This window comes from Plecotus auritus (genome assembly GCF_963455305.1).
Source record: "Plecotus auritus genome assembly, chromosome: 3".
Classification (NCBI taxonomy): Eukaryota; Metazoa; Chordata; class Mammalia; order Chiroptera; family Vespertilionidae; genus Plecotus; species Plecotus auritus.
Genome location: NC_137772.1, coordinates 172,460,716 through 172,485,226, shown reverse-complemented (window position 1 = coordinate 172,485,226; position 24,511 = coordinate 172,460,716). Strand labels below are relative to the sequence as shown.

The window sequence follows — 24,511 nt, the reverse complement described above, 5'->3', positions numbered from 1 at the left end:
GTCCTCCCATCTATCTGACCCCCCACTTCTCTTCCTGCAGAAAGTAAGGCAGGGATGGAGAAGAACCCCCTTCTCAAGTCTCCTGCCCATTGGCAACTGGGCACAGGGTAGGGGACTGTAGAGAGGGCAGGACAAGAGGGGAGAGAGAAAAGATTCTCCAAGTTGGGGAAGAAAGAAAATACCAAGGATCTAACACCAAATTTATCACTTTTTAAAAACAAGAGATTTTTCCCTAAAGTGAAGAAATAAGAAACAAATCCAGTGTCCACGCACTCCCAGCTGCAGGCTGGTACCCAGGATTTCTTCTTCACTCTCAGACCTGCTGTGGGGAAAGGGGGCAGAAAGAGAGGGTCAGTGAGAGGCCACAAGGCCTGTGCCCCCTCCCGAGCTGGTCTGCCAACCATCCCATTAGTCAAGTATCTAATTTCTGATGTCTGACACCAGTTCCTGCCCCTTGTCCAGTCTATGCAGGGGAGGGAGGACTGTAACATCGAAGCTCACGAGGTTATTCCATCAATGCCTCCGCTCCAGGCAGGACCACTGCTCATCAGCCTGGACAGCCGAGGGTTCCAAATGCCCTTTATCAGAAAACCCATGGTCTATTTCCGTCACCTATTCCAGGAGCTGGAAGTCCTAATTCAGAGTCTAACCTCAGTCCCTTCTGCTGCTGCTTCTCATTTGTCCATCCTCTTGCCATAGAGAATAGCTCTTCAGGGACTAAAGCTGGTGCTCTGTTCCCCCTTCTCTGAGTCCAGATCTTAGCCCTTGTCTTTATCCACACAGTTGCTCTCCCGTCGACCCACAGCCCAGCCTTGGCAGCTTACCGAGTTGGCTCCCTGGGAACCCAGTGGTGGTATATGGGTTGAGAGTTCGTCTGTGCTGGGTTTCTCACTGCCCCTCTCCTGAGTTTTTGGGGTGGATTCCGCAAGCTCTAAGGAGGGAAAATGAGGGTGGGAGGAGAGGTGGTATTCATGAGGGCTGGTAGAGAGGGCAGTGCTCCCCCACCCCATACTCCAATGACCCTAGAGGAGTCAAGACCAAGCTGGGGCAATCAGGCAAGAACAACAGGGGTTTCTCTGATTACAATTGCTCCCATAGAATCATTGTTTAAAAATATTTTTCAGAAATAAAAAAGAAAGACAAGAAAAAACCCTCCAAAAAAGGTTTTCAAATTTGGGTACAATCTCCATGTGTGGCTAAATCTGAACTGAACTGATATGAAGCTATTTATAGTCTACTTATCCCACTTAGTGGGACAGTTCATTTCACTGTAGAAGTATTAATGTGTTTGATTACAGGGTGCTCTGCTGGGGATACTATATAATATACAGTATACATACTGTAGCACCTTCATAAAATTAGAAAAATTCTGACTTCTGGAATAATTGGGTTAAGGGACTATGGACATGTATTAACAGTACCCCCAGCAGTTTCCATTTATTGCATGCTTTGTATGTGCCAGCTTCTGGGCAGGTTCATTTAATTTTCACAAACTACCAGTGAAACAGGCACCATCATTATCATTTTATAGACTGAGGTTAAGTTGCTCGAGGCCTCTGGGCTGGGAAAGAGGCAGAGCTGGGATTCTAGCCTGTGAGTGCTATTCTCATTATGATGGGCTCCCCACATTCAGCCACAACAGGGAGCTCTGAAGGCCAGTTGGGAGGGGTTGGGGTCATTTGGTAAGGAAAGGTAAAGAGATGCAAATACATGCAATATGTGCAGATATATCCATATTCTGAAGATAGTTCTGGCTACTACTAGACTCCTCCCCACAATAGGCTTGCCTCCTCCTGAGCTGGAACGTACTTTGTGCTTTCCCAGAGGCGCCCAGCCTTGACTCCACTTGTGTGTCTGTGGTCTCAGGTGGGCAGGTCTCCTGGGTCCCTGTGCTCTCAGCAGCTCCCTCAGGCTCCTCTCCCTGCTGCTGTTGCCCCAGGTGATGTTCAACCATCATCTGAAGCTCTGGGGGTGCAGAGAAAGGGAGGGAACATTGGACATGACTGCTCAGAGCCTCCTCTGTGAACATTCAACTTCAACAATCGCACTAAACAGCTATCACACACTGCCATCCCCTGAGATCTGAACATGGAGGGACATTCGCTAGGCAATTAGGAGGGACTGAAGCTAGACAATAAGACATATTTCCTTCAAAGGTAAGAAAGGTGCCCTGGCCGGCGTGGCTCAGTTGGTTGAGCGTTGTCCTGAAAGGCTGCTGGTTCAATTCCAGGTCGGTCAGTGCACATACCCTGGTTGTAAGTTTGATCTCCAGGAGGGGTGCGTATGGGAGGAAACTGATCAATGTTTCTTTCTTACATTGATGTTTCTCTCTCTCTCTTTCTCCCTATCCCTTCCTCTCTCTCTAAAAAGAATAAAAACATTTTTTTAAAAAAAACAGCAAGAAAGGTGTGAGGAAGAGCCTTTAAGAACAAAAGGCTCTAACTTGTTGGGATACTTGGTCTCCCTTGGGGGCAGGAGAAAAGACTCAAGTTAGAGTAAAAAGTATTTGGAATCAAAACAACATGGTGCTGGCATAAAAAAAGACACACAGACCAATGGAACAGAATAGAGACCAGAAATAAACTCACACCTATATGGTCATAAATATATGACAAAGGGGGCAAGAACATATAGTGGGGTAAAATTAGTCTATTCAATAAATGGTGCTGGGAAAACTGGACAGATACAGGCAACCCCCCCCCCCATACAAAACTAGATCACTTTCTTACACAATATAAAATAATAAACTCAAAATAGATCAAAGACTTAACTGTAAGACCCAAAACCATAAAACTAGAAGAAAACAGGCATAAACTCTCTAACATTGCTCTTAGTAATATATTTTTTCTGATATATCTACTTAGGCAAGAGAAACAAAAGCAAAAACAAACAAATGGGACTACAAACTAAAAAGTTTTGGCACAGCAAAGGAAACCATCAACAAAATGAAAAGACAACCTACTGACGAGGAGAAGATATTCGCCAATGATATATCCGATAAGGGGTTACTATCCAAAATTTACAAAGAACTCATACAACTAAACACCAAAAACAACCCCCAAACAATCCAATTAAAAAATGGGCAGAGGACCTGAATAGACATTTCTTCAAAGAGGACATACAGAGGGCCAATAGATACATGAGAAGATGCTCAATGTCACTAATAATCAGAAAAATGCAAATTAAAACCACAATGAAATATCACCTCACACTTGTCAGAATGGCTATCATCAATAAATCAACCAACAATGAATATTGTTGAGGATGTGGAGAAAAGAGAACCTTCTTGCACTATTGGTGGGAATGCAGATTAGTGCAGCTACTGTGGAAAACAGTATGGAGGGTCCTCAAAAAATTAAATGTGAAACTGCCTTACGACCCAGAGATTTTATTTCTGGGTACTTATCTGAAGAAATCCAAAACACTAATTTGAAAGATATATGCACCCCTTTGTTCATTGCAGCATTATTTACAACTAGAGGCCTGGTGCACAAAAATTTGTGCACTCGGGGGTGGGGGGGGTCCCTCCAGCCTGTGCCCTCTTGCAGTCTGGGACCCCTCAGGGGATGTCCACCTGCTGGCTTAGGCCTGGGGGATTGGGCCTAAACTGGCAGTCAGACATCCCTCTAGCAGCCGGGTCCCCTCAGGGGATGTCCACCTGCCTGCTTAGGCCTGCTCCCCAGGGGACTGGGCCTAAGCTGTCAGTCAGACATCCCTCTGGCAGCTGGGACCCCTTGGGGGATGTCCACCTGCCGGCTTAGGCCTGCTCGCTGGGGGATTGGGCCTAAGCCATCAGTCGGACATCCTTAGTGCTGCTGCAGAGGCAGGAGAGGCTCCTGTGAGCCGGCTTCTGGCTGAGCAGTGCTTCCCCTGTGGAAGTGCACTGACCACCAGGGGGCAGCTCCTGTGTTGCGCGTCTGCCCCCTGGTGGTTAGTGTGTGTTATAGTGACTGGTCATTCCTGGTAGTTCCACCGCTAGGGTCAATTTGCATATTACTCTTTTATTATATACTAGAGGCCTGGTGCACGAAATTTGTGCACCATGGGGAGGGTCTCTCAGCCTGACCTGCACCCTCTCCAATCCGGGAGCCCTCAGGGGATGTCTTACTGATGGCTTAGGCCCGCTCCCCAGGGAGCGGGCCTAAGCTGCAGTCTGGCCTCCCCCTGCAGAAGGCGACCAGGCTGATCAGGGGAAGGTGCCACCCCATCACCCCACTGCTGCTGCTACTGCTGGCTGCCACAGCTGCCAAGGTGTTTTCATCAACATGGACTCCAGTCCCTTCACCACAAAAAAATGACAACTTTCTTTAGGCATTTTCAAGATGTCTGTTTCATAGGATATGACATTTCTTTCTTTCTTTTTTTTTTTTTTATCCTCATCTGAGGATATTTTTCCATTGATTTTTAGAGAGCATAGAAGAGAAAGGGAAAGACAGAGAGAAACATCAATGTGAGAGGGACACTTCGATTGGTTGTCTCCTGCATGAGCCCTGACCTAGGCCCTGGCCAGGGAGAAGCCTGCAACCTAAGTACATGCCCTTGATCAGAATCGAACCCGGACCCTGCAGTCAGCAGGCCGAGGCTTTATCCACTGAGCCAAACTGGCTAGGGCAGGATATGACATTTCTTAGCCCCTCCAGCAGCGGGCCCTTGTTTTTTCTTCCAGGAATGATGTGGAAAAACCCTAGATCACCTTCTTGGATTCTCATTACCCAAGTTACCAAGAACACTGCGAGTGGCGTATGGGAGCTTAGCCAATGAGCGGTCAGAAAAGGTGTTTCCTCTGCAGCTCACATGCAGAGGTGGAACAGCCGGTGCGCTGTGGCTGGCAGGCCCCATTCTCTGCAGGCCTGCGCCTTCCATGGCTTGCCTCACCATGCACGCAGTCCCCTCCCACCTGTGCACGCAGCCTCCTCCTGAGCGGTCATGACGTTACAGCGTCCTGGCTATTTTGCATATTACCTCTTATATATATATATATATATATATATATATATATATATATATATATATATGATAGCCAAGATATGGAAGCAATTTAAGTGCCCAGCAATAGATGATTAGATAAAGATGTGGTACAAATACACAATGGAACATTAGTTGGCCATAAAAAAGAATGAAATTTTATCATTTGTGACAACATGGATGGACCTAAAGGATATTATACTAAATGAAATAAGTCAGATAAAGACAAATATCATATGATTTCACTTACATGTGGAATTGAAAGAAATAAATGAACAAACAAAACAGAAACAGACTCTTAGATACAGAGAATAAAGTTATGGTTGCCAAATGGGAAAGGATTGGGGGGGCCAGGTGAAAAAGGTGAAGTGATAAAGAAGTACAAATTGGTAGTTACAAAATAGTCACAGAGATGTAAAATACAGCATAGGAAATAGTCAATAATATTGTAATAACTATGTGTGGTGCCAGGTGGGTATTGAAATTATCAGGGGGATCACTTCGTAAATTATATAAATGTTTAACCACTATGCTATATACCTGAAACCAATCCTATCTAATAAAAGGGTAATATGCAAATTAACCATCACTCCATCACAAAAAGATGGTGGCACCTACAGTGGCTGGGGCACTGGATGCTGGTGGCGTTGCCCTGGCCACAAGCCCCAGTGTCCCACGTGCCCTGGCCCATGGAGGGAGGGAGGGCAGGCAGGCGGGCCTCTGGCCAGAGGCTGGCTGGGGCGCGGGATTCTGGCGTCATTGCGGGCCGAGCTGAGGGACGCCCCCCCCCCCACTATGCACGAATTTTGTGCACCGGGCCTCTAGTATAAAATAATACTGAATGTCAACTGTAATTGAAAAAAATTTGAGTAACTTCTATGTGTTACACCCTATGCAGGATGAGTTCATATATTTTCTTTAGCTTCACTGCTATAGTGAGGTCATATTTGGGGCTCAGTAGGTTAAGAAGGCCACTTAGCTAGTCGGGAAATAGAGCTGGAAGCCAACTCCAGTTTCTTTAGCAACAACCCCACTATAATAAAGACAGACTTAATGACTTCTCAAGGATTCTTTCCAAAGGGGCATTAGGTCAACTGCACAATCTCAGGCACAGAGAGGAAGAAAGAGATGGGAGGAACTGCGGTGGGCAGAGATGAAAGAGGATATATGGGGGATAAACGGTGCTGGGGAAAAAAAAGAGATGGGAAGGATTTTCCAAACCTTTCATTGTAGGTGTGGTCCTTGTCACCTTCTTCCGTTGCCGTGGAGACATGGCCAAAGTGGACTGTGAATGATAGAACACAGTGGGTGCCGGCCCTCTCACCTGCCTCCTCTGCCTTGTCATGCTTTTGGATTGCAATTGGGGGTGGGGGTGGACTTCAGAAAGTGGAGAAAGAAAATTCCTGCTTCTCCAGCCCCCACAATGGTGAGCAAGGAGGCCGTGTGGGGAGCATGTTGGGGATGTGTGTGTACATGCACAATTGGGGGGTGCAGGGAAGAGGAACTCAAAGGTTCTGTAGATGGAGTGTTCTGAGGAATAATCCCTTAGTGAATCTGTGGGTTCCCTGGGCTGGGCTGAGTGGGAGGGGCCAGCTCACCTTGAGAAGGGGGTTGGGGATCCGGTCTTCATCTATCTCTGCGGGGAACAGGGAAAGGAGAAAGTGATGAGGATGGGAGACTCAGAGGGACCCCGTGGAGCTGACTTCCAAGGGGAAGAGCCTCTGCAATCACCTCCTTCTTGATGTGTCCCTCACATCTGCCCCTAGGCAGTTAGCCGGCGGCTGCCCCAGACCTTCTCCTTCCAGCCTTCTCCTGCTCTGCTGGCTGGCTTTACCCCTGCATCTAATCCTGTCCTTGACCCTATGGGTTTATCTGTGTCTACATCCTTGCATCAGACCTGGAGGTTCCAGGATTTGTGGTCCCTTTGCTGCATACAAGGGAACATTTGAAAAAGAATAGCAAATTGATCCCATGCAGGGGCCAGGAAGGTGCAATCATTCTCACTAGCTGGAGGCCAGGAGAGACTCAGGCACCCTGAATTCCGGGCTAGCTTATAAGCATGACCACCTCTCTTCCATTCTCCTGTCAAGCTCCCCATGACATTCCCTGGACCTTGTTCTCTCCCCAGACCTTGATGGGTACACTGGTGACCAGAATGCCAGCTGCTCCCTGAGCTTTTTCTAACTTCCCCTTTCCCCTCTGGGGGCTGTGGAGATAGCTGATGGAGGCGGTCCCTCTCCCTCACAGCTGTCACAGCCTCTGGGGGTGGGGGCAGCAGTATCTCAGTTGCTGGAGAAACCTGGAAGGCTGTTGCGAAGCAACCAGCACTCAGTTGACCACCCCAATTCCTGAGGGCTTAGGAACCAGGTGGTTTCCCCTCCCCTTCCTAGCATTGCTCCATCTTCCCAGAGCAAAGGAACCTCCTGCTAATCCAGCCACCACTTTTCTGCCTCCAGGATTGAAGAGATCTCTGACTTCTCAGACCTGCCCTTCTATCTAGCACCCACCTTCCCTCACTGGACCCAGCTGTCTTCAGCAGCCCCCACTCCCTTCAGCGACTCATTCCTGGGGTTACCTGGGGATGACTGGTCACTGGTCAGCACAAGTGTAGCAGGGGTGGGCCGACGCCTCCGAATCTGAAGGAAGAGGTCAAGTACATGTGGAGGCATCAAAGCCCCACCCAATACCACTCAGCAATGTAATCAGGTCAGCCAGTTAGCACACCTCAAAAAATATTGTTACATAGGACCCGTTGCCTCAGGGTGGACTTTCCTGTGCTCATCCCTCTCTGTTGGGGACCCAAAAGACCACCCCCCTTTCTGCATCCTCTACCCCTTTTCTGTCTCTGAACCCACCCCTCCCCCCAGCCCCAGTCCTGGCCCTAGCTATCCATCTCAGCAGTTATATCTGCTCTGTGCATCGATCTCTGGCCCACTGTCTTTCCGTCCATCCTGGATCAATGGTCAGAAATAACCCAGGAGGTGCAAGGCTCTTCCCTCTGTCTCCCAGCCCACCCCTCAAACGGACATTAACCCTTTGTGGATCAGCACCCACAGAGAGCACCCCTCAATTCCCACCCAGCCTGGGGGACAGCACAGAACAGGTAGGTCTGAATGTGCATTTCCCTGGCCTGTGCTCCTCATTCCCTAATGTTTTCCCTGTTCTTGGGCAGATTGCCTTTCTGGTTTGTCAGGAAACGTGTCTGTGAAAATCCTTGTCACGGTAAATATAAATGGGGAATCCTAGGCAGGACCTTGGTCAGCTGGAAAAGCTCATCCTGAGCTCCAGGTCTCATTCTAAGAAATTAACATGTAAGAGCTGATTGCTGGGCCTCTGAGCCCCTTTCCCCGTTGCTGTTCTTTTGTCATGCTGCCAATAAAGTTGGTTGTTGTTGAAGTTGGTTCAAGGACTCTTGGGACATGTAGTTTTTTTCCGTTTCTTTGGAGGGTTTAGGGGCTTGGAAGCCAGGGTAAAGGTGGGATTGGAGTCCCTGGAGTTCCCTCCAGGGCAGCAGAAAGGAGGGAAGGCTAATGGGTCTGAGAAAGGGGCTAAAATTATTCAGAGCTAAGAGGAGGAGGGTGAGGACACTGAATGATCAAATCCCCATCTTTGTGTGTCCATTATTTAGTATTATTACCATTGGGGGTGAAGGTGGTAAGATGCCTGCCCTTCTCTATGCCCCCAAATTGGGTGTCAGCCACAGCAAGAGGGGCAGCGTCAGTCTGAGAGGCGGACTCTCCCCAAAGAAGAAATGGGATGCACAGAATGGGGGTATGTTGAGGTAGGGCAGTGTTTCTCAGGATAATCTCGTGGCATCTGTTCTGGTGACATTTCAAGGTCCCTGGCACTACCAGTCCCATGTGTGTGCACGCCACGCCGCATATATGCGTGCACCGCACAAACATTAGCTGAGTCCATCTCTAGCTATTCCTGGTGCAAATGTGCAGGGTGCCAGCAGGCAGGCATGTGTGCTTCGTGTATGCGGTGGGGCCCACCCTTCTCCTAGGAGGGGACTCCTCTCCAGTTCTCTCTTGCTCTGAGGGAGGGGGCTGGCTGGGAAAGAGACAGGGAGGGGGAGGGTGCGGATTAGTGGGAGTTGGGAACCTGAGAGGGAGACTTTGAAAGGGCAGCAGGGTTCTGTGATCCCTTCCTTAGCCAATTTTCTTGCCTTGGACAAGATTTCTAAGCACTCAGTGTCCTTGAGAATTGTGAGGGAACAAAGTCAGACTTTCCGAAGCACCTCCCAGGCACCTGAACTATGTATGCTCTTTTCTCTCTTCCACACATCCCAGATCTTAGCTCTCAAGGACACTGGTGCCTTTGCCTCTGATTTATCTTCAAACCTGTCATGACAATGACTTGGTAGTTGTGGGCAGCCCCCATCCCCTGCCACCCTGTGCTCCCTAATGCAGATCTTCGGAGTGTTGTTTTTTTTTTTTTTTTTTTTTTTCCCTCTCTTGTCAGTCTGGGATAGGAGCTCCTGCCAAACCTGGAGCTTTTTGCCTGCACACTTGGATAACACAGCAGGAGGGGTTGAGGTTAGACTGCAGGTAAAATTTCAGGCTTGGCAGACAGCTTTCTGAAGATTAGAGAAAAGCAGGCTCAAGGCCCAGCTCTCTTTTTCCCTCTGGCTCCTTAGCACTGACTTATCCTTCTCCCCTGCCCCTATACCCCTGAACAAGCTGGCCTCCCCCTCAACTCCCAACACACACCTACACCTGCCTCCTCTAACACCACACTGAGGCAGGTGTCAGGTAGTGATACCTGTTTGTGCCAATGGAAGGCATATCTGCTTGAAACCTCACCCCTAACCCCTTAACCCCCACATTCCACACTCTTGGGCCCTTTCTTCCTGGCTCTGAGGTTATCTGTGCCAGTCCCCTGTCTGCAGGCACAATAGCCTTTCTCCTGACCCCAGCGAACACTCCCCATGCTCCTGGCTCTCCACCCTCCTCATCCTCAGGAGTTTGGAGGTCTCCCCACAGTCCCTCCCTCTACTGTCCCAGCCCAGAGATCTGGAGATGTGGCTCCCCCAAGCCAGAGAGAGGATGGTGACCCAGGGACCTAACCCCTACCCACACTTGGGAAGCTGAAGTTATAGGGAGAGAGTGTGTATCTTCCCTTTCTCTTCCCATCCAGACCTTGTTCTACCAACCAGCTGGGTCAACAGAAAGAACACTGTGTCAGCCCCTCCTGAGAGGTCAGTGTTTTTTCAGGTGGGGAGGCCAGCAGAGTCCTGGCAGCCAAGTTGGGGGAAGTAGAGAACTGACCTTGTGGGAATGGATATTCTTTAGGAAGAGCGATGCCCAGGCAAATGGACAGAGGACACAGAAGAGATGGAGAAATGAACAAATATCTGGCAAACAGGCTGTAGTAGTGACCACGGGTGGTCACCCTCTCCACTCACGCTCTGTCCCCGAGACACACACTTGCTCACACACTCTCATAGGCTGCTGCTGCCTCTGCCAGGCTGCTCTGAGCTAAAAATAGGCCAGGCCAGGAGGCTGGGCCGGGCTCTGGACTCCCACCCCTCGAGCCAAGGCCAGCACAGTGCTTCTCCCCTGCCTGTCGCTCAACTTGAACCCCGGTCCCTCGAAAGCCCCTCCTGTGGCTTCCCAGTGCCGTTCTCTCCACGCCACCCCCACTGCCCGCTCCAAAGGGCAGTAGTTGGGAAAAAAGGACCCACGTGTCCAGACTTGCAGCAAGGAGAGCCTCAGCCTGCAGACGGGACCACCCCTCTCCCCAAAGCCCCAGCCCCTGCGCGTTCTCACTCTCTGGGATCCAGTAGGCTCGCTCCTAGTTAGGAGAGGACTGGGCGGGCTATTGCTCTTCTTTCCACTCCTACACCTGCAGCACCGGGCTCGCTCCATTACCTCCCCTCTCCCCTAACCCCTCCCCAGCGGCAGCGGGGACCCTTCGGCGCGGCGCCCCCGCCGAGCTCAGAAACCGGCGGGGTTGGCTGGGTGGAGGACCCAAGACTGGCGAAGGCCGGAGGGGTCGTGTCCTCAGGCAGCCCCCTCCCCCGGGGCTGGGGAGGCAGTGAGCGACTCTTGTGGGGACAAGCTTCCGGGGGAGGCGCTTGTCCTTCTGTCCGTCTCGAAGAAGCAAGGATAGGGACGTGTGGCTCCCACGATGGGGGAGGGGATAGAAGACCCCCAAACAGCGCATCCGCCCTTAGAGGCGCCCTCCTCGGGGAGGACCAAGCAGGGATCTCGGATCAGACACTCCTGGGGTCCCTCGTCGTTGCCTGGGCGAGTCCCCTGCCGCCCCGCCCTGCTCCGCACCTGCTCCGCCGCCTCGGGGTCAAGGTGCGGCTCCAGCAGCGGGACCGTGAACTGGATCTTCCGGGGGCTGTTGTCCGGTTCCATGGCTGGGCGGTGGCCGCTGGCCCGCGCTGCGGCGGGGAAGGCGGCGGGACTCGGGGCTGGGGCGGGCGCGCTCCCTCTCTGCTCTGCTCCGCTCCGCTCCGGCCCGGCCCCAGCCCGGCGCGCTCAGCTCCCGGCTCCCGGCTCCGCGCTCCCAGCTCGCGGCCTCCGGGACTCTGCAGCCGCCTATTGGCTCCGCACCGCCCCTCACAGCCCCCTCCCTCCCCCCGGCCCCTAGCCTTAACCCCGTCGTGGCTGCGCCGCTGCCTGCGGGGGGGTCCCCACCCCGAGGGCGGGCGTGCGAGGTGTGGCCGGCGCCAGTCCCGGTGGACAGCCCAGGCGCGTGTGCAGGTGTCCCCGGAGTTCTGGGCAGGGAGGGGGGCGGTGGTGGCGAGCAGCTACCGAGAACTTCATCAGCCGGGCAGGTTTTAGGGCTGGGAAGGTGGAGGGGCCCTGCGAAAGAGAGGAGGCAGCAAACGCGAAAGATTTCATTTCCTTTCATAGAGGAAGGGGGTTGTCTCCTAAGAAAAGAAGGAAAGGGGATTTAGGTATGAAGCAGGAAGGATTAAGGCTAGACATGGAGAGGGACTTTCCCTTGAGAGAAGACACTAGGGCGGAGGTGGAAACTTGGAGCGGAGGTGTGGGTCTGGGCACAGGTCCTGTGCTCCCTGGGCGGCAGGGAAGGGGCCTGAACACCTTAGAGGGTCTCCAGAGACCAGAGCCCCTTCTCCAAGTGCTGATGGTAGTGGGTGCAGGGCCCAGGGAGAGAGGACCATCTGGGACTCAGCAGAAGGAGTAACGGGGGTGGTGAGCCAAGAGTGCTTGTGAAACAGATTTCTGTTTCTGCTTGCTAAATTATGGGGGTGGGAAAGCAGGTGAAAGGCCTGCAAGAAGAGGATGCTGGGGGATGGAGAGGGAAACTCCTGTGGTGGGGTGGCTCGCTTACAGATGGCCTGGGTTTCCACTGTCACTAGTGGCAGAATATGAAGAAATCTGCTGTAACTGAAGGGATGGGGGTTAAACTATGTGAAGAACTTACCAGTTTGATGTAGGACCAGGGCATCAATCAATACTAGAGGGTAAAGGAGATAGAATATTCATAGGAGTTGTGGGCACTATGCCAGGACTGGGGCCCACTACATAGTTAGAGGAGCGGTGCTGGGACACTGGGGAGGGGAGGGCTGGACATTCTCTGGGAGGAGAAGGACTGAGGTGGGGAGGAGAGGGACAGGGAGTTCTGAGGGAAGGTCCCAGCAGGGACCAGGGCCAGAGATCTGTTTCTTTCGCTTTAAACCGAGCAACTGGAAAATACCATGCAATCCATGCCTGCTTCTCTGGGGACCCCATGGTCATCCTCTCCTGTAAAGGGTCAGCCGTAACCCTCAGTTGCCTCTTCTCCCAGGCAGCTCTTCTTTGGCCTGGATTTCACATGGTCCCTTCCCCTGTTACCTCCCAAAATAACCTCCTCTGCCCCCGCCCCCGCCACCCCCCCAGCCATATCACTTTACACATGCCAGGCCCAGCTCAGTTTTCTGAGGGCAATGCTGGGGTTATAGGGGCCCAGTGGGCCAGCCAGACCTCCATTTGCTGTTAACTAGCTCTGTTTTGCTGTCATTTGGACGCCAGGACCCCTACACCCAGCCCGCATTTGCAGGGTTCCCTTGCTCTGTTTGATGTAGCAGGGCCCGCCTGGGAAATGGCTGATTGGAGTCCTTAGCCCCTCTTCTGGTCAACTGCTACCCATTCCCTAGAAGTGACAGTAGAGGGAGGGGCTGTGAGGCAAGAAGCCAAGAGAAAGATGGAGTGGGAGATACAGGGGCTCGCTCTGACTTCCTTTCCACTCACCTACCTCCTAAGCACACATGCACAGAGCAGGGTCCAAAGAATCCCTTAAATAAACAACTTGTCTATTCCCTTCCTCTTCCATCAGGACCCTGGAACTTGAATTCCCACAGCCTTATCTCTGGGGCCTCGATGTCCTCACTGGTGCAATGGACAGAAGAGTCCCTACCTGTTAGGGTTGAGTATGCTATGAGGTAAGGTGTCTGGCACATGGAGCCCTCAATAAACGGATAGCTGCTGTTTTTCTTGTCTCGTTATCTCCTAGAAGGGCAGGGGAGTTAGGAGAGAGACCTTGCCAGGCTCTCATAAGACCTTCCACGCCTGCCACAGTCATCCAGTTTGCCTAGGCCTCTTTCAAAGTCCCTTCTTCCTCTCAAATTCGGCCTGGCCATGGAAATTCCTCCCAAAGTCTCACACCATTCTTCATGTTGCTTTCTCAAGCTCCAGAGTCTCAAACTCTCTGCTCCAGAAGCTGTAGGTCAGGAGAGGGGCCCAGAGAACTCAGGCTTTGGGAGAGATGGCTGATGGAGGACTGCGTGGAAAGAGGGGTCCCTGGAGCAGCTGGTGCTGGGGTGGAAGCGGAGGAGGAGAGAGCAGGGAGAGGGAGGAGAGACAGCTCTTGGTACTGGCTTCTGGAGGAGGCTGGGGGTGGGCGGCAAAGTGTTTATGGGTAAGGGGGAGGTGGCATGTGACTGGTTTGCAGCCTTTGGTGCTGGGGTCTCCACGTGAGCTGTCATGGGTCTGTCTGTGAAGGTGTGAGTATGTCGTTTTGACTTTTTTATGCCAAGAGCTGAGTGAGTGACTGAGTGTCTGTTGGGCTTGTGGGTGGAAATGGTGTGGGTTGCTCATCCACAGGGTCGGGGAGTTGCAGAGCACACCATGCCTGCTACTGGAGCCCTTCCTGGAATGAGTAAGAGTTGGAGCCCACCTGTCCCAGCCCCTTCCCCCAGTTTGCCTGGGCCTGTGCAAGGGGTGCTCGCGTGTGCAAGCGTTGACGTCCCCGCTGCAGCCACAGCCCCTGCCAGGGGAGCAGTAGCTGTTCTGTATGGGACACTTCTGGATCCATGAAATATTCAAGGTTACAGGGATGTGACTCAGTGGTGCAGTCACTTAATAGCTCCCACCTGCCGCTACCCTTGGAGCTGGACCCTGGGTTAATAGGCTGCTCCTGTTGCTCTCAGCACTTTCTGCTTTTATTTATCTATCCTCCCCTCCCCCGCAGCCTTCTCATGCATTATCACTAATCCTCACAACCCACCAGGAAGGAGGGCAGGTAGTATGATCTTTATTTTGCTTTTCAAGGGCAGAGTCCTGGAGAAAGGTGATACTGGATGGGCTGCCTGGATTGGGATTTGGGAGGTCAGAGTTCAATTTCTCCCTCTGCTACCAATTGTCTGGGTCACTCTGGGGTGATCACTCCCTCCCACCCCCAACGCGCGCACACACACACTCGTCTCAGTTTCCTCTCCCTTAAAAAGTGGGAGCCAGATGACTGCACGGGTTTCTTCCTGTTCTAATATTTTGCATTCTGAGTGGGGAGCTCCAGTCTCATAGGCAGGAAGTCTCAGAACCAGGGTGAGACCCCAGGAGTCTGGGCCCTTACCTCCACCTTTGCATTTCTGCCTGCCTGGCTCACGTGGCAGGGGTGCACTCCTGCGTGTTGAATACAAGATGCACACACTTTCCGCCTGCACAGCTCTGAGGAGGGGAGGCTACAGACGGGTTTCATCCACCCATAGGAGCAGTGGCCTGTCCAAATGGTCCCCCTGAGGACCATGTGTTCATACCAATTTGCTGCTGTTTTTCCAGCATTTCTGGAAACTTTTGGAATCATCTCAGAGCCTGTGGCATATGCTGTGAGTCCTCATGGGAAGCGCATGTCTGTCCTTCGGGTGGCTTGGCTCTTCTGGAAACGAGTGAGTCTTTTGGGGCCATGTCATGTGAAGGAAGGAGGCCAGGTGGGGAGCGGAACCTGATCTGAAGCAGGGGTGTGGGGATGCTCTGTGTCCCCGGGGCCTCCAAGGCCCAACTAGAAGGCCTCTGTGCCAGAGTGCCCAGAGCTTCTTGTGGGCCCCAGCAGCACCATTAGCATAGATGTGTGGCCTCTCAGAGGCTGACTTGGGAGGCCCAGCCTCCTCTGACTGTGTAAGTCCTGGTTTGCCTGATAAAAAGCCCATCGTGGGATCCTGCCAGGCTTGGGTATGCACCCTCCTGCAGCTGGCACTCTTGGGAATGGGTCCAGAGCTGGTGATTCAAACAGAGGAGATGCTCATTTCCAAAGTGCTTTGCCTCTTCTTGAACCACAAACTGGCAGAGGGGGAAGAGACTTAAAAATCAGCCAATCCAACCAGTTTGAGAGGGGTAACTGAGGCCAAGAGAGAGAAAGCAGCTCTCCCAGGACTTGAACCCATGTTAACACTTTCCCACCAGATTTGGTGGCTATGGCAGGACAGTGGCTGAACTGAAGCAGGGGCATGGACCAGAGGACCTCTTGAGATGCACTTTAACCCTGTGATCATCACCAGTCTAGAAGACCCAATCCCCTAGCTAGCCCCTCCCACCCCAAGCTTCCTAAGAGGTTGAATTTATTCTTCTAACCAGTGCTTGTTGGGTAGTCACATGCGCCAGGCTTTATGTTAAACACTGGGGATTCAGTGGAGCACAAAACAGGTACAGTCTCTGTCCACTAGCATCTTACAGACTAGTAGGCTAAGTAATTATAATTGATGACTAAGCAATTATAAATTATTAAAAAGTGGAACTATAAGGATGAGGCACATTGAGGAAGAAGGTCAGTATGACCTCTGACTGCTTGGATGCATACTTTCTCCCCGCCAGCTCCTTCCAGCATGGCAACCTAGGCTCTGGAACAGTCTGCTTGGGTTCAAATCCCAGCTCTGCCACTCAGTAGCTCTGTGATCTTGGGCAAGTCACTTAACACCTCTGCACCTCAGTTTCCTCACTTGTAAATAACAGGCCCGGCTATTATCGGAGTGAGGGGTGGAATGAGGTAATGTCCATAAAGAACCTAGCTCAGTGCCTAGCACCCATTAAACACTTGAGAAATAGACATGAATAGGGAGGAATTCATCTTAGCAAATGTTCCTTTTGACTCTGGAAAAATCAGGGATGGAGAAATGGGGATTTCAAAGCTTCCAGAGTTGGGGGCAGACACGCCTGCCTCTTTCCAGCCAGACTCAGCTCCTCCCACCCTTGTTTGAGCAGCTGTTCTTGATGTCCAGCTGTGTCCTCAGCAGCATGGATGATCACCCTGCCCTGCTAATTAACACCCGCCCTGTTAATGATTAAATCTAATGACTTTGACTTGGGGATGGGATGGAAAATTCCCCAGCCACAGGACAGGACGAGGGTAGGCTATGGGGAGTTTGAGGGCAGGGCCCCCAGGGTGCAGGAGGTAGGTGGCTGGGGGAGCTGATGCCAGGTTTTCTCCCCAGGCTGCTCAGCAGGGGAGTGTGGGTGGAGAGGGGGTCATTTGAAAGTTACAGCCCACCTCCTCCCCCACCCCTCCTAGGCTTGGCAGAGGCCACTGGGCCCCAGCCCAAGCCTTGGCATTCCTCCTGCCAGGGATCGGCCATTGATTGCTGCTGGGGCTGGAAGGACCGGGGTGAGATGCTGTATTAGTTTCCTAGGGCTGCTATAGCAAAGTATCTCGAACTGGGTGGCTTAAAACAACAGGATTTATTCTCTCGCAGTTCTGGAGGCTAGGAGCCTGCAATTAAAGGGTCAGCAGGGCCGTGCTCCCTCTGAAGGCTCCAGGGAAGAAATCTTCCTTGCCTCTCTCAGCCCCTGGTGGCCCCAGGTGTTCTTTGGTTTGTGGCAGGATAACTTCAATCTCTGCCTCTGTCGCCACGAGGCCTTCTTTCCTCTGTGTGTCCCTCTGTGTGTCCTCTCCTCTTCTTGTGAAGACATCAGTCATGGGATTTAGGGCCCACCCTAAATCCAGGATAATTTCAGCTCAAGATCCTTAATTAATTACATTGTCAAAGACCCTCTTTCCAAATAAGGCCACGTTTTGAGGTCCTGGGTGGACATGAATTTCTTGGAGAGACTACTGAACCCACCAGAGATGGTGAGAGTGCCCTGGGGCCGTGAGGATTGTTGGAAGCTGGGGCTAGCCCTGGAGGCCAGAGGCCTGTGTCTCCCCCTCCCCCAAAGGTGGAGGAAGTGCTCAGGACCCCTGGGCGGGGTTGGACCTCGTCTCAAGAGGCCTATAAAAGGAGGCTACTGATGATAAAGAGATGAAGTAACAGGATTTGGGGTGTTCTTGATTGGGGAAAAGAAGGCCGAGAGAACTTGGAAGGGAAAATCCTGGTCCCTGTAATTTAGACCAGTTGGAGGGGAAAGTATAACCTGCATTATATTATCTATCATACATATTATCATATATGTTATTTATTGTATAGTATATATTACATGCTATATGACAACCATGACTTGCCATATAATAAAAAAATAAAGTTGCATTTGGATTACACAACGAGTATGGTGTCATGAGATGATCCTTTATCCTTTATTGGGTCAGTGGGCAGAAGTCATTATTTCCCTTGCTTCTGGGGGAAAACTCAGGAAAACCTTTAACTATTCTGCTCACTCTCAGGTGAGGCCGGCTCAATTCAGAAATTAGAACAACCAGGCCAATATATGAATCAAAACCTTAACTATTTAATGTCACCCTTTGCAGCCCGTGGGCTCCTGCTGCAGTTGGAGCCATGGAAAGGGGTGAGTGGCTGACTTCTGGTCTGTCTGTCACGTTCTCCCTCCTCCCTCCCCCCAGCCCTGCCCTTCACCCACTCTCATGCTCTTTAGATGCTGTTTCTGAGTGAGGTGTGTTGGTGAGGAGGTTGGGTGGTGCAGAGCAGATAGGAAGGGGTAGGCGAGTTTTTTTTACATCAGTTGTGACTCAGCTTCCTCCTCCATCAGCTGGTAGTGTCCTCGTCCCTTCCTCTCTGATGTCCTCTGGTGACTATTTTCTCCTGGGCATTTTCCTGGCCCCTCAGAGTCCCATTCACCTGCATTTATTTATCCCAGAGACTCGAGCCTCCTCCCTCAGCTGCTGGGATCCCTTAGTCCCTTGAGGTAGCCCTATTGGACAGCACCCAAGATAGATGCACGGGGATACACCTGTTTCTCTCCCCGACACATAGCCAGTTCTTCAGTTGCCAGGCAAGCTTTGGCAGCCCAGGGCATTCCAGACCACCGGCTCTGCTGGCCTGCCCTGCCCACACAGCCCTTCCATGGTCCTTCTCTCTCTGTCTAAATATATGGGTGGCACCCAGGCTCCACTAGCTCTGCCAGGCTCCGGGACACTCTGCCACTAGCTCTAAGGATTACATATTCAGCTCTTGGGGTCAAGCATCCAGAATGTTTGCTATAAGGGGGTAGTCCCCTCTCCCATCCTTGGGAGAGAGGGGGTGGGGCTCACTACACAGCTTTGTCCATACATTTCCTCCTCACAAAATCTTCCCTTCTCTCTATATTATGGTGCCATTTTATATCTTCAACCTGGCTGTGGGGGTCAGGAACTAGTTCTTAAAATTTTTCTTTGAAATTCTTCATAGGATGATTTGGCACCTTACTTTGAAATTTCATCGATTTTGCCTTGGTGCTTAGTTTAAATTCTAATTTTAGGATTCTGCTATATAAGTATCTGGGACAGTTAAGGTTGTGCCAGGAGAGGGGCATCAGGTTCTAAGTCCATATGGTCGACTTCTCTAATGGCCACCAGAGGGCAGCAGATCCTGCTTCAAACTCTTTCCTTCCTTGAACTCATTGGAACTAGATTATTTCATTCAACTCCCAGACACCAGGTGTTGTCCAGGTGCTGGGCCATGAGGAGGGCCCCTGGCTCCCTAATGTTGGCCGTGCTTTCTGACTTTCTGCAGTCAAGCCACTGTTCTTCCAGTTGCAGTCTCAAAAATGTCAGTCTGCATCGACAGTAACAGCCATTTACTAAACACCTACATTGTAATGGGCCTGGAAATCTATACTTTCTGTCCTGGACAAGCCCAGCCAGGGAGGGAGGCCTGTGAACAGACACAATGAAAGCAAAATAGCAACAGCTGTTGTAGAGGCAGAACTAAGGGCTGTGTACGAACCCTTTGTACTAGAAACAGAGAGGAGGCTGGTGGTTGCCAGGGGCGGAGGGTGACAGTGGGGAAATGGGTGACAGTGTTCAAAAGGTGCAGACTTGCAGTTATAATAATGTGCAGCATGGTGACTATAGTCAACAATATTATTTGTGCATTTGAAAGTTTCTAAGAGAGTTGATCTTTTTTTTTTTTAAAAAAATAAGTCTTTATTCAGATTATTACAATTATTTCTCCTTTTTCCCCCCATAGCTCCCCTCCACCCATTTCCCACCCCACCTTCTGCCCTTACCTCCCCCCCACTGTCCTCATCCATAGGTGTATGATTTTTGTCCAGTCTCTTCATGAACCCCCCATACCCCTTTCCCCCTGAGAATTATCAGTCCACTCCCTTTCTATGCCCCTGATTCTATTATATTCACCAGATTATTCTGTCCCTCAGGTTTTTAATTCACTTGATTTTTAGGTTCACTTGTTGATAGATATGTATTTGTTGTTCATAATTTTTATCTTTACTTTTTTTCTTCTTCCTCTTCTTTAAGAATACCTTTCAGCATTTCATATAATACTGGTTTGGTGGTGATGAACTCCTTTAGCTTTTTCTTGTCTGTGAAACTCTTTATCTGCCCTTCACTTCTGAATGATAGCTTTGCTGGGTAGAGTAATCTTGGTTGTAGGTTCTTGCTATTCATCACATTGAAAATTTCTTGCCACTCCTGTCTGGCCTGCATAGTTTCTGTTGAAAAGTCAGCTGACAGTCGTATGGGTGCTCCCTTGTAGGTAACTAACTGTTTTTCTCTTGCTGCTTTTAATATTCTCTCTTTGTCTTTTGCTCTTGGCATTTTAATTATGATGTGTCTTGGTGTGGTCCTCTTTGGATTCCTTTTGTTTGGGGTTCTGTGGGCTTCCTGGACTTGTAAGTCTATTTCTTTCACCAGGTGGGGGAAGTTTTCGGTCATTATTTCTTCAAATAGGTTTTCAGTATCTTGCTCTCTCTCTTCTTCTGGCACCCCCATAATTCTGATGTTGGTACGCTTGAAGTTGTCCCAGAGTCTTCTTACATTATCTTCAACTTTTTGGATTTTTTTTTTTGCTTTTTGCTTTTTTGGTTGAGTGTTTTTTGCTTCTTTGTAATTCAATTCTTTGACTTGATTTTTGTGTTCCTCTTGTCTGTTTTTGGGTCTCTGTATAATATTTTTTATTTCAGTCAGTGTATGTTTAATTTCTAGTTGGTCCTTTTTCATATCTTCGAGGGTCTCGTTATATTTATCGGCCTTTTCTAGGATATTCTTAAAAAGCCTTATAACCGTGGTTTTGAATTCTATATCCAGTCGTTTGTTTTCCTCCATTTCTTTCGTTTGTGATCTGATTCTTTGACGCCGCATTTTCACTGCTTCCCTGAGTTGGTAAGGTAGATTTGTGTGCTAGGTTTCCAATATGGCCCAGTGGGTCTGCCTCCCCAGTTAACCTGAGGTGGACACTCTTGGTGCACCCCTTTGTGGACTGTGTGTACAGCCTTGTTGTAATTAAGTCTTTATTGTTGTTGGTATCACTGGGAAGAATTGACCTCCAGGCCAGTTGGCTGTAAGGATCAGCTGTGTCTATGCTGGGAGAAGTTCGGTGCTGGAGACAGCCTTATAGGATTAGACTTGCCAAATTGCAATAGCCTCTGTGCTCAGCTTGGATGGGGTGGAGTCTCAGTCTTGGCTTCCCGTCAGCCTTGCCCTTGCGCGCACGTGCGTGCCTTCAGACCTCTGCCTTCCCGGCTCCCGAGTCTCCGCCCGAGAGTCCAGACGCCCCCCACAAGAGCGTGGGTCCCCAGGGGCTTGCCTGGAACTGGGGTTCACTGCAGTCAGAACTGGGGCTCAGTGCATTCAGGAGCCTCTGACTCCCTTCCACTAGGGAAAGCCTGTGGCAACCTCTGCAGCCTTTGTGTGCACTGGCGCGTGCGTGCTTTCAGTCCTCCGCCTTCCCCGGCTCCCGAGTCTCCGCCCGAGAGTCCAGACTCCCCCCGTAAGAGCGTGGGTCCCCAGGGGCTCGCCCGGAACTGGGGTTCAGTGCGGTCGGGGGCTTCTTCCCCCCTTCCGCCAGAGAAAGTCAGCCAGGCTCTCAGCCGCCCTTCCTCTCTGCGCGCACAAAGACCCTTTGCCGTACCTCCAATTCTATGTGAGCTTTTCTATTTCCTTCTAGTTGTAGAATTTTCACTCAGCCAGCTTTCCTGTGGTTCTGGATGGTGTCCGTTCTGTCTTTTAGTTGTAGTTTTGAAATTGTTGTGCGAGGCAGCAGTTTAGGTGTTTACCTATGCCGCCATCTTGGTTTCTCCCCGAGAGTTGATCTTAAGTGTTCTCATCACACACACATTTGTAACTATGTGAGGTGATGCATGTGCTAACTAAACTAATTGTGGTAATTATTTCATAATCTATACATATATCCAATCATTATGTTGCACACCTTAAACGTATATAATGTTATATGCCAATTATATCTTAATAAAGCTGAAAAAAAAAGAAATAAGGGCTTTGGAAGCACTGAGGAAGGAGAAGGAGCTGGAGAAGGCTTCATGGAGGTTGGAGAATTGAAGTTAGTTTTCTTAAGGATGAGTAGGATTTTGGGGAAGAAGAGGCACGAGACTAAGGGAGGGTAGATTGACAAATACTGGGGGGTAAGAGAGTTGCCAGATGACAAGGAAGGTGGAGGGTAGTGGAAAGTGTTGGGTTGTTAGGGGAGACTGGGGCCTAGTGGGGGAACTTTGGGAAGACTATTGTCTGCTATTAGCAGAAGCAAAGCTTCCTTCTCAATTTCCCAGTTTCCAGGAAGTTGGTCTCAGGCTAGATGACTGCAAAGATTTTATTGAATTTAGAGGTTCTCTGAAAAAGTGGGGAAAGGCTCCTTGTGCTTCTCAGGGAAGAAATGCTTGAAGGCTTTGATGTTTAGCCAGGATTAAACAAGGCTCAGTCAGGGGTGGGGAGATCTTGGCATAACAGGGGAGGTGAGGGCATGGAGTCAGAATAGCCTTGGAATGAATCCTGATCTTCCAATACCTGGGTGAGCCTGGGCTGATTGCCTTACTTCTCCTGCTTATTTCCTAATCTACAGAATGGGAATAATAATTCCGACATGCTAGGGTATGTTGCATCCCTAAATGCTTAGTGCAGTGCCTGGTAAGCATTCATGAAATGGTACCATTTATTATCTCTCTATATAAAACCCTAATATGCAAATAGACTGAACGGTGGAACAACCGAACAACCAAACAACTGAACAACCATCTACTATGATATGCGCTGACCACCAGGGGGTGTGCATGGAACATGGCTTGTGTTGGCAGCAGGTGGCAGAGCATGGAACATGGCAGGCTTCTGCTGCGGCAGGATGGTGGAGCAGGTGAGTGGGGGTGCCAGACCAAGGCTGTCATTGGGGCGAGCCTCTGGTGGTTACTGAAAAATTCTTTGCTCCCACGTGCCACCATCCTGCCCGGCGCTCACACCTGCTGCCAGTGCCAGCCCCACTCACACCTGCTGCTGGCGCTGGAGCTGCTGCTCGCATCTGCTGCTGGTGCCCGGCGCAGGCCCCGATTGCTCAGTGCCGTCAGTGCGTGTGAGCGGTGGCTGCTGGCTCCGATTGCCCCTCAGGGCTTCTCCACCTTCCCCTGCTCCTGAGGGGTGATCAGGGCTGGCAGCTGCCTCTTTTTTTTTTTTCCTTTATATATATTTTTATTAAGGTATTATATGTGTACATATCTTACCATTGCCCCCCCCACCCCACTCCCATAAATGCCCTCACCCCCCAATGTTTTGCATCCATTGGTTACTCTTATATGCATGCATACAAGTCCTTCAGTTGATCTCTTATTTCCCCCACCTCTCCCTAACCTTCCCGCTGTAATTTGACAGTCTGTTTGATGCTTTACTGCCTCTGTATCTATCTTTTGGTTCATCAGTTTATAATGTTTTTTATTATCCACAAATGAGTGAGATCATGTGGTATTTTTCTTTCATTGACTGGCTTATTTCACTTAGCATAATGTTCTCCAATTCCATCCAGGTGCCTACAAATGGTAATAATTCCTTCTTTTTTATGGCAGCATAGTATTCCTTTGTGTAGATGTACCATAGTTTTCTGATCCAGTCATCTGCTGACAGGAACCTAGGCTGTTTCCAAATCTTAGCTATTGTAAATTGTGCTGCTATAAACATAGGGGTGCATATATCCTTTCTGATTCGTGTTTGTAGTTTCTTAGGATATATTCCTAGGAGTGGGATTACTGGGTCAAATGGGAGTTCCATTTTCAGTTTTTTGAGGAAACTCCATACTGTTCTCCACAGTGGCTGCACCACTCTGCATTCCCACCAGCAGTGCACGAGGGTTCCTTTTTCTCCGCATCCTTGCCAACACTTGTCATTTGTTGATTTGTTGATGATAGCCATTCTGACAGGAGTGAGATGGTATCGCATTGTCATTTTGATTTGCATCTCTCGGATAATTAGTGACTTTGAGCATATTTTCATGTGTCTCTTGGCCTTCCTTCTGTCTTCTTTTGAAAAGATTCTATTTAGGTTCGTTGCCCATTTTTTTATTGGATCATTTATCTTCCTTTTATTAAGTTGTATATGGTAGCTGCCTCTTGCACCCGCTGCCAGCACTGGATCTGCCACTCGTACCCACAGCCAGTGCCAGAGCCTCTGCTTGCACCTGCTGCCGGCACCGGCCCCAATCACTCTGCTCCATCAGCGAGTGTGAGCGGGGCCGGCGGGTGCTGGGTTGCCAACAGACAGGGGACTCAGGGCCACGGCAGGAGGGGCTGGGTGGGGGCACGGAGGATGGCCAAGACCCGCCCCTGTGCCCACCGCAGCCTTGTGGCCCACAGTTCATTTCAAGGTGCACAAATTCGTGTGCTGGGCCCCTAGTTACAATGATAATTGCCTTCAGATGTTTCAAAGGTTGTCACATGGAAACCACCAACTTATCTGTTCTGCTCCATCAGGCTGAATGAGTGGTGCAAATGCAAGGGGGACAGAGTCAGGCTGCTGGGAGGAAGAATGCTCTTACAGTGAGAGCCACCCACACCTGGAAGAGGCTGCACTGTGTGTAAGGAGATCCTGTCATTGGAAGTACTCAAGAATCTGTCTGGGGGATCCTTACATTGGACCCAAAGCTGGACCTTCCAAGGCCCTTTCTAACTCAATTTACTGGGATCCTTTGCATTGCTCTGAAACTGTGCAGTAGAGT

The 24,511-nt window shown here is 50.4% G+C and overlaps 1 protein-coding gene across 2 annotated transcripts; it reads right to left on the bottom strand.

Annotated features, from left to right (window-relative positions):
• Positions 1–183: 183 nt before the first annotated feature.
• PPP1R1A (protein phosphatase 1 regulatory inhibitor subunit 1A) lies at positions 184–11,545 on the bottom strand. 2 transcript variants are annotated; one of them, XM_080660746.1, is made up of 7 exons: positions 11,250–11,545; positions 7,541–7,601; positions 6,564–6,601; positions 6,187–6,250; positions 1,810–1,965; positions 825–931; positions 184–322 (listed from the first exon to the last, which is right to left on the bottom strand). In XM_080660746.1, exons 1-7 carry the CDS (start codon positions 11,331–11,333, stop codon positions 314–316), a joined length of 519 nt encoding a protein of 172 aa, XP_080516872.1. In that variant the 5' UTR covers positions 11,334–11,545; the 3' UTR covers positions 184–313. The 2 variants fall into 2 exon arrangements, with proteins under 2 accessions (XP_080516872.1, XP_080516873.1); XM_080660747.1 differs by having other exon boundaries at positions 184–319; positions 11,250–11,491.
• Between the last annotated feature and the right edge of the window lie 12,966 nt (positions 11,546–24,511).